Here is a 10,197-nt window from a genome sequence, read left to right on the forward strand (position 1 = left end):
CCCTGCATTAGCAGGCAGATTCTCAACCACTGCGCTGCCAGGGAAGCCCCAACAGGTTTTTCTTGGTCTTCTATTTTTACATACGAGCAACATACTAACTGAAAGATAAAAGTTCCTATCCTCAGTTTTTAGGCATCTAAATGTCCACAAATTACTAATTTGGATTGATTGATTATTTTTAACCCACAGACTTATTTGACTTGCTAGAATGGATGGCAAAGATGAAGAATAATCAACCAAGGACATGTCAAGTTGAAAAGAAAATTGAATCTAACAGGAGAACTGACAGAAGATGAAGATGAAGTGACATAACTGGAGCTTTATTTCTGACTCATGTTTTTTTTTTCAGTAAATATCTAGTAGAAAAACTTTGGGAAAAAGTGGGGCTTAATACATCAGTGTTTCTTAAAGGCTAGGAAAATTGCTACCCCTGGGAAGCCAGAAGGATATGATGACACAGTCTGTTGTAATGTGAGACTGAATGACCCATATTTCCCCTGCAATGAAGTTCTTTTCCACTGGTAGAAGTCTTTTTATGTGGAAGTCTAATTGATCACCTATTAGCTTTTATTTTTACATGTTTCTCCCTGCCTTTCTTACTTTGAAGACAAAGACTTTGTTTCAGATTTCTTAAAAAAAAATCAAAATGACACAACGACAATAAAAGTCTACCAACAAATAGTAATACCTCAAGAAATTAAGCAGCTCCTTTATTCTTTAAAATTCCAGTTGAATTCTAATTATACCATTTCATTATAAATTTATACTCTGGAGACTCAAACTCTGCTCATACGTTACCTCACTCTGAGAGCAGAAACAGCTCATTGCTACCCAGAGACCCAAGGATTGGTTGGCAGCTCATCCTGATTACAGATAAACTGAAATCCACAAAAGGCAAAACGTGTGTAGTTAGTCAATTAGGAGTGAAATGTTAAGTTTAGACCTTCAGGGGTAAGTCTTCCCAGGGGAAGAAAATTAAGGGCACCTTGGACCTATGCAGAGTCCAATGCTGAAATTCGAGTGTACACTATAGAACTTGGAAATCAAGACTTGAAATGCTAATACCTTTCATTTGAAAAAAAATCCCATCCCAGAAAGCGATTATAAAATAACCTGCATTCAAAACTAATTATTTCTAATATTTAACAGTAAAAGTCTAGCAAGAATGAAAGCCAAGATTGAGAGGCTGGAAGTCTTTGTTATGCCACATGGTTGGATGTCTGACCGTTTGACCACAGAGACCAAATACAGAACCCAGCCCGAAGATGAGGTGGCCCTTTACTAAGCTACCAGTGCAAAGTCCTCGTGACTTCCTTGTTTTTCTTTTCTCTTTTCTTCTTTCTCCAGATGATGTCTGAGTACAGAGGATCCAAGCAAGGGAGAAAGAAGCATATTGCAGTAGAAGTGTCCCTTTTTTTTTTTTAATCTGTCAATTTACATTTTGATGGGATTGAAATCAGTCAATTAAAACTGAAAATTTAATTCAAAGAAAAATCAGACAAAATAGTTGTTTAAATGCATCTAAATACCTGACCCACTCATTCATGGCACTTTTTACTTTTAACCTCTAATTTTAGGTTTCTGGAATCTCATCTCTGGGCCGTAATTTCCTGTTAAGTGGGAAAGAGAAACAAAGATGGCTTGTCGTGAGGATCAATGAGTGAATCTCTGCTATGCTGTCTGGGGCCATTGGCTACCGGGTGCCATGTCAGTACAATGTATTTTATCACTTAAATAAGACATGATTTGCCGATTACACTGATTTGCTGCTTGTTACGTTGTGGTTTCTCAAATGGAACATGACATTTTTGAATGGCTGCACTGAGAAGGCCTCATGCATTGGAAATATGTCAAAATGCAAAAAAGATTTTTGGGTCAAAATCCTCTGTTAGCTTGACAATTGTTAGTTGGGTGTTGAGCATGAATCTGTTTCAGTCAGATTCATGCCCAGATGTAATCAAACAATTTTGCCTGAATCCTTTTGTTAGCATGTTAACACGAGAGGATTTTGTACAGAGTAATAATAAGTACGTGTGCCTAGAAAATGCTAAGTTTCAAACCAGAAGCAACTTTAGAGCTATTTATGGAATATTTTGTTATAATATGATTTATTGACTTGTACAAGTATTGGATTTTAAGACGCTACATATTTATTTTGTGTGTAGTGCAATAGATCAGATGATTGAGTCTTCCAAATTTGGCTGAAATAGGTATGCAAAATGAACATACAGTAAGATTTCTCAATCTTATGTTACATCATTGTACCATATACAATAGAAGTATGCAAGATTCTTAATTTTGATCACATTCAAATTAGCAGTGATGTAAATACTGTGAAAAAACGTAAGAAACGTAGTGCAAGAGAAAAACTGTAAACATATCAGGGCATTATTTTCCTGTCAATGTTACCACATTATACAATTAAAAAAGGTTTAATAACTAAAACGACTAATATCTAACTACATTAATGTGATTTTTAAAAATTAATTAATTAATTATATTTTGGCTGTGTTGGGTCTTCGTTGCTGCACGTGGACCTTCTCTAGTTGCGGTGAGCAGGGGCTACTCTTCTCTGCAGTGCGTGGGCTTCTCATTGCGGTGGCTTCACTTTGTTGCATAGCATGGGCTCTAGGCGTGCGGACTCTAGAGCACAGGCTCAGTAGTTGTGGCTTTGTTTCTCCACAGCATGTGTGATCTTCCCGGACTAGGGCTCGAACCCATGTGCCCTGCATTGGCAGGTGGGTTCTTAACCACTGAGCCACCAAGGAAGTCCTAATGTGATTTTTTAAAAAGAGAATGAAGATCTAAAACAACCTGCCATAAAATGATCAACAGAAAAAGAAAAAAACTTCCTGAAAAATTGAAGACAATAACTTCCTGTGCACGGAGATTGTATTTTAAACTTTTTTTTTTGGCGGTACGCGGGCCTCTCACTGTTGTGGCCTCTCCCATTGCGGAGCACAGGCTCCGGACGTGCAGGCTCAGAGGCCATGGCTCACGGGCCCAGCCACTCCGCGGCATGTGGGATCTTCCCGGACCGGGGCACGAACCCGTGTCCCCTGCATCGGCAGGCGGACTCTCAACCACTGCGCCACCAGGGAAGCCCTGTATTTTAAACTTTACAGCTTCAACCCCATGATTTTTACAGCTGCATTAAAGGTTCAGTTCTGGGTCAGAGGTTTTAGCCACATTTTCTGTTTAATGGAAGAAGATTTGAAATGTGGGAACATCATGATATGACACCATTTCACAGATAATCTGAATCCAGATTACTTGCCCCAGTGTTCCCATTCTTATAGAACAAAATATACATGAGCACACTTGCCCAGGACTTGCTCTCTTAATCACAGATGTCTTCGTGGATAATTTCCACAGTTGTGATGGAAGAGCCAGGACGAGCACGCCTCTGTGTGTGTGCGTGCATGCGGTGTGCGCGCTCGCAGGTCAGGTCAGTATATCCATATATGTGGGCTCGTGTGTACATCCATGCCGTGTCTACACACTCAAAGTCACATTCTTCTTGAGTGAATGTACAAATCTGTCCTGGTTTGAATGAAATGAGAATTCACCTTTTGCACATTTAGCCAATCCTAGCCCATTTATTCTCTGCCCCAAATAAACGCTCTAAATTCTGCCAAAATCCAGACGTTACCTGTGTAACACTGAGTTGTATGAGATTTGTTTCAATACTGAGGGCATCCTTTACATGTTATCAGAGTATCAAATTTTGTTCCTGCTTCAAGGAATCGTCTGTGTTTGAATTCCTTATCCTCAGCTCCACCTGTTCTTCGGAGTCCCATCCAACCTCACGGACTGGACTTCAATATAGGAGCACATTTCCGATTGTTATGGAGCTGAATGTTTCTTTTGTGTTCACTGTAATCGACAAGCATGTACTTAGCTTGAGAGAGACAGCCATTATTCTCAACAGTCTTATTCTGTTCTTGAAATACCTGTGGCAGTTCCTTTGCGGACAAGGTATTTTAATAAGGAATGAAATCACTGAAAGGAATATGTGTCCATAATAAAGAACGGAGGATGTGGGACCCACAGAGTCCCCTGGCTTCAGAAAGTTACTTCGAAAACATTGTCCAGAGTGAAGTTTTAAAACTTTCATTTTTACGTGAATGACTCGTGGGTCCTGTTAAGATACAGCCTCGGATTCTCTAAGTCCAGCTGGAGCGAAATTACTAATAAGCTCCTGGATGCTGTTGATACTGCTGGTCTGAGAACCCATTTTGAATAGAAAGGGGCTAGTACATTCCAACCAAAACAAATTAGTGTGAACAATCACATCAGCTCCATCTGTACATGTATTCACAACGATGCATTCCTGATTTGATCAATTTCACTCTGTACAATTACATTCACCGAAAAAGGTAAAAACAGAATTATCATATTTTGTGAGTACAGAGTCCCTTTGCCCCTTTTTATGTATTACCAGATAGCCTTCATTATAAATACCTTTTTCTCTGCTTGAAAAAATGAGTGTGTTTTAGAGCAATGATATAAGTGGGTACTGAGCCACGTTTCAGCTCTCAGCCATCTCCTCTCTGATACTTGGATTGAATAAATACATTTTATTATAGCTGACATCCTTGTATGGAAATGCATTTCCTTTCACTACCAGCATTGTGAAATATCTGTCCATCCAGATTGTTTCAAGTAGCCTCCACCAAGTTCTTTGAAATGCAGCCCCCTTTTAGAAAATTTGAATTTGGGGAGTTTGCTTCACACAAAGCATTTAAAAAGGGAACCCTCCCAGATGTGGAATGCTTGTTTAGACACCAGATCAAAGGAACAGGTCTGTACATCTGTGCAGTTTTTCAGAGTGCGTCCACACATTTTTGTTTTCCCGGTGACCTCTGGGTTTGAAGGGAGCTCAGATGTGGAAGCAGCTCAGAGTTAAGTCGAGGCGACACCACTGCCGTCAGACGTTGCTCTGTTGCAACAAAAGCGTTCTCAGCTCTCTTTCCCTCTGATCTTCCTGCCTGTACTTCTCCTCAAGTTTCTGCTTCTCAGAATCCGTGCAGTAAAAGGTGCAATCTGGGCTCTTCCGGATCTGTTCGAACTGACTGAAATCAGCCACGTACTTGCCGGTTTTTGAGAGAGAAACCACAGGCACAAACTCAAAACCCCAGTAGATCTCCTCTGGGATGTAAGAGGTGCGGCTCTGGCAGACAGCGCTGGTGGACTCCACCGTGGCGTTCAGGAGAACCACCAGCTCAAACTCCTTCTGCTTAAGGTTTTGGGGGGTGAGATCTCTCAGGGGGCTCGTCTCATCCAGCACGTGGTAGAACGTCATGGGCAAGATGAGGAAGGGGCTCTCGGAAGAGGAGTCCACGTGGAATTTGACGGTGGCCTGGTTGAGGAGGATTCGCTCCCCCTCCTTGGTGACGTGGGTCTGGAGGAGCTTTCCCGAGAGCTGGCACTGAATCAGGAGACTCTTCCTCATGTTGGCCACCTGGATCACCAAGCACAGCTTCCCATTCTGCTTGGTGATGACGGCACAGTGGCTGAACTTGATGGTCTCTGCCCGCTTTTTGGGTCTCGCAATTTTGGCCAGGAAGGTGCCCGTGATGAAGATCTCAATCAAGGTGGTGATGACCAGCTGTGCCACCAAGAGGAAGATGGCATGAGGGCATTCCTCCGTGATGGAACGGACTCCATAGCCGATGGTTGTCTGGGATTCCAGGGAAAAGAGAAATGCCCCCGTGAGGGAGTCCACCTTCATGATGCAGGGGGTGTGATTTGAAGTGTGCTCCCTGGGTTCTAAGTCCCCATGAATGAAGGCAATGGCATAGTAGATCACACCAAAAAGGAACCAGGTCATCACGAACGTGGCAGCAAACAGGGTGAGCTTGTATCTCCACTTCATGTCGATGACAGTGGTCCACAAGTCTTGGAGGTAGAGCAAGTATATGCCATCCACTTTGTCGATTCTCACGTTGCTGTGCCCACTCTTGGACATGACTCGGGGTCTGCTGGTCTTGAGGCCAGCTCCAGCCGTGTGCTTCACCAGGGTAGCCCTGGCCATACTGATGTTAATCCGTTCCATGGTCAGGCCTTGGGACCACCTAAGGAAATGACAAAGAGAGACGTTCCATTGTTGTCACATGAGGTAGAATGCCCAGAAAACAGAAACAGGATAATCATGTGAGATAAGTACGAATGTACATGGACGTTTATAAGAAAGGATAATTCTGAGGGCAAGATGAATCCCTGGGTACTTGAGGATGGCAGTAGGAGGGAGTGAAGAGCACAGACTGAAGACAGGGAAGCCTGGGTTAAATGTTGCCTCTCCCACTTATTTGCTGTGAGACCTGGGCTAAGCTATTTAACCTTTCTGGACCTCAAATCTCTAATATGTAAAATATGGAAATAAAGTCTACTTCTCAGGGTTCTTGTGATAGTTGAATGAGATAATGGCTATAAAGTGCCAAAACAGAGATTCACACTCAAAAAAATGATGCTAATCTTCTCTTTGTGATATCACACTCACAAGAATCCACCCCACGGAGTATTATGATTATTTATGTATATTCAGCTCTTATGGATTTCCAAGTATAGAAAATTTAAAAATAAGTTGACTGAGCATAGGGCCAGTACTGATATAATTAAAATGCACCATCCATAAGATACGTCTTGATACAGCAATGGGAAATGTTAATACAAATTTTAAAACCGTGTGTAGTATTCATAAACGTTTTTAAAAAGCTACCATTTGCATGACATTCCCTGTAGTAGCAATTCATTTTCCCCCTAGTCCAATGAATAATTGGGAATCCATGACCTGTCCTAGTTCTTGATTACAATGGAAAAGAGCAAGTTATCAAACAACCAAAAACAAACATAGAGTGAATAATTAAGCTTTATTAACGGCTTGATCAATATGCTCGTTATTCTCAGAAAAGTGTTATCAATATAGAATATTAGGTGTGACATTTAGGTATGGTGCAAAAATTTGGCCTTACTTCTTTTGAGCTAAGTAGAACCAGCATAGGAATCTATTTTAAAGAGCCAATGAACAAGTAAATAAGTACAGGCATCCAACATTGTAGCAGAACAGACTTACCTAGAAGAAGCACTAGGCTCCCACACTGAGCCCTGGGCAATGCTCTGCCCTCCGTTTACAGATAGGGACAAGCTGGGTATGAGGTCACACAGCATCTTATAGTACCTGCCTGGCGACTGACATAAATTACCCCTACATTCCTTGAAAAACATAATGTGAGTGATTATAGGGCAATTCTACCTGGTTGGTATGTTTTTTCCACCTCATCGGCATTTTAAGAATAATAATAAAAAAATTTCTCCCTTTAAAAAGGAACTGGTATAGGGTGGTCTGTGATTCACGCAATAATCTCTGCTGTTGGAGCAGTGTTATCTCAATAGAAGTTTCTAAAGTAATCCTTTGGGCAAATCCCTTCAAGGCATCTGAAACTGTATCCATTATAGGATAACACCTGTTGAGGATGCAGTAAATCTGTTGGGCTTTTTAATTTTCCTGTTATGTTATTAAGAGTGTGTCATTTACTGACTGACCCTTGAAATGATTTTTTTTTCCTCGGAAAGGAGAGTCACCGTTTCATTTTCTTTGCAAAGAAGGGCCCTAAGTTATTCAGAATTTATTTTACTTGTTGAAGCCTATTCCATTTATTTGGGTATCAATTTAGATGTAAAGTACAGGATATAATTTAGCGGGGGCTCCATCAGACCCTTTATGCAGCACTTCTCAGTAATCAAGAGGAAAGCGACCACAATGAAAGCTTGAAAAGGTTAATGCCCTGCTGGCATGCCCAGATGTGTAGTCAAGCTCAGAACACTTTGCCAAGACAAATGCAGCTTATGGACAAGTAATTGCATGCACTTCAACAAACAAAAAGAAACTGGTAGGGGAAAGTACATGCCATTCAACCCACTGAAATAAAAACAGAAGCTTAAGTTTTCTTGTGTGAATGATGCAGAAGTGTCCTGCAGCACACGCTAAGCTCCAAGCTCAGCCTTCCACCAGATTCTGGGAAACTTGGCCCTGTTTCTATGAAGGCAGTGTCATGAAGCTTCTGTTTTAACCTCTGTTTCAAAGGGGCAGTGGGCCAGGCTCGCGATGAGCTGAATCCTTCCCCTCTTTCTGCTGAAAGTTCTTGGGCTGCATTTTTGCACAACTGTTGTTGGAATCAGTGACACCAATGGCTATCAGAGGACGGGGGGCATATATGGGGGAACAAAACTTAGAGTCTCTGGGTGGGGTGGGGGTATTGGGATTAGCATCTCTCTGTGGAAAAGAGCGGCTGGTGGACAGCACTCAAAGGTTAAACACCCACTCCCTCCCTCTCAACATTCCTGTGCCCTCAGAACTGGGTGCTACCTGGTCACTCACTCGGCAGGTCAAATGGCGACTTCTTCAAAGCAGGTGTATCGTCCTTGCTCCCCTTCGCCCACCTGGCTACCATAGGATTCTTCTACTTCCTGAAAGAAAGAGGGACACATGGAGTTCACAGCTGTTTACTAAGAAACTGACCCAGTGAAACTGACCCTTACTGATTCCCCCAAGTGCTAGGGCCCCAGCATTCACCTTCCAACCCCTGGTGATCTGGCATAGTGCCCAGAATAGATCCAAGCTCAAGGAGTGTTTTAGGAATGAAATTGAAGCCCCAATCACAGCCCTCACTGTAGAATTCCCACCCTCTGGAGGGAGCTCAATAGTAAAACACCCTGGAAAGGGTGGGTTAACTCACCCCCACTGAAGCCCACTATCAACTGACCAGCAAACAGGGAGGCAGGAAGGGGAAGTGCAGAGGAAGTAAACAGTGAGAATTGGAAGGGAAGAGTCTAGAATATTTTTACCGCCTGTGGAAATGCATTATTGCTGTTGAGTCATAGAACATTAGATTCAAAAAGAATGTCAAAACCAAGGCATTTGACATACGTTTTTCAAACCAGGAGACCTGGGAGGTTGCAGTGACTTGTCTTCTTCACACAGATGGCCCATAGCAGAAAGAACGGGGTCCAAAGTTTTTGGAAGCTAGACTGGAGTTCTTGTCAGTACACAAATCCCTCTTAAACCTCCAAAGTTTAATGCAATCTGTTCTAACTCCACTAGATTCTTTTGCATGCTACTTTTCTGAAATACTTCTTCCTAAACTATACATATATATCTCCCCACATTTTTATCTGTCTTATACACAGAGGCTTAGTACACTTCACACTTCTTTTCTGATCCACTAATTATTGTAAATAATTACAATAATTACTCTTTTATCATTTAGGTAGTCTCAATTATCAGTCCGTATAGCCTTTTATATATTGGATTCTCCCAGTGTGTTCACAGTATGTTTGGCAAACGACATCTACATCATCGCTCTATTAAGATCCAGCATCTTCTTCTTTGCACCCATTTATTTTTACCTGTATGCTTTATCTTTTACACTTTATTATATGCTCTTAATTTATAGTATTTCATTCCTCAGCAGACTTCCTTAATGCAATTTACTTCATTGCACACTCTTCTTTCATATAATTTTATGTTACTGCTTTAGATGTTTTTTCCCTTAGATTCTGCAATCTACCTGGTTTCACTTCTAAAATATTAAGGGACCATAATCATTTCCCAAAAGTAAAGGAAGGAAAGAATAATAAAAGATATTCTCTTCTAATTTTCCCTCTCCTAGTCCCGCAAAGAAACAATATTCCATATGAATCATTAGTAGTTTTCTATAGTCTCTGGAAACTGTATTTATTTCTCCAGTTTTCATCATATGATTCCAACATGTGGGTTGGGATTGTATTTCTTAGAATGGTGATATCTTTACTGAAGTCCTTGAAACTACTGAATGGAGAGATCAATATTACACTCTCCTATTTCAGGCCAGTAACATATACATGGAATGAAGTCACTTAGTGCTTAGGCTGTGTAGCATTTGTTTTCTGGAGATAAAGGGGAAAAGAAACACATTTTGGAAACAGAACTAAACAGTAGCCACATTGAAAAAGATACTTATCTATATGAAGAACCACACTTCCAGTGCTGGGGACAAAACAATGAGAATGGAAAAAATGGAAAGGAAGTTCCCATCACCATCGCTGGTGGAAGGGGAAGAATTCTATCCAAGAAAGGGGATCTGGTAAGAATGGAAGACCAAAGAAATTAATTACTGTGAGCTGGAGGATGCTGTCCTGTCAGAGAGAAATCAACCT

At 41.3% G+C, this 10,197-nt stretch overlaps 1 protein-coding gene across 1 annotated transcript; it reads right to left on the minus strand.

The window, feature by feature from the left end:
• Positions 1-4,930: 4,930 nt before the first annotated feature.
• On the minus strand, positions 4,931-8,453 carry KCNJ15 (potassium inwardly rectifying channel subfamily J member 15). The gene is made up of 2 exons (XM_060297541.1): positions 8,369-8,453; positions 4,931-6,066 (listed from the first exon to the last, which is right to left on the minus strand). Exon 2 carries the CDS (start codon positions 6,056-6,058, stop codon positions 4,931-4,933), a length of 1,128 nt encoding a protein of 375 aa, XP_060153524.1. The 5' UTR covers positions 6,059-6,066; positions 8,369-8,453.
• Positions 8,454-10,197: the final 1,744 nt, after the last annotated feature.

The sequence above is a fragment of the Globicephala melas genome, chromosome 4, assembly GCF_963455315.2.
Source record: "Globicephala melas chromosome 4, mGloMel1.2, whole genome shotgun sequence".
Classification (NCBI taxonomy): Eukaryota; Metazoa; Chordata; class Mammalia; order Artiodactyla; family Delphinidae; genus Globicephala; species Globicephala melas.

What these genes read in the sequence shown, in the direction of transcription:
- KCNJ15 (XM_060297541.1), bottom strand. Translation starts at nt 6,058, where the DNA reads ATGGAACGGATTAACATCAGTATGGCCAGGGCTACCCTGGTGAAGCAC.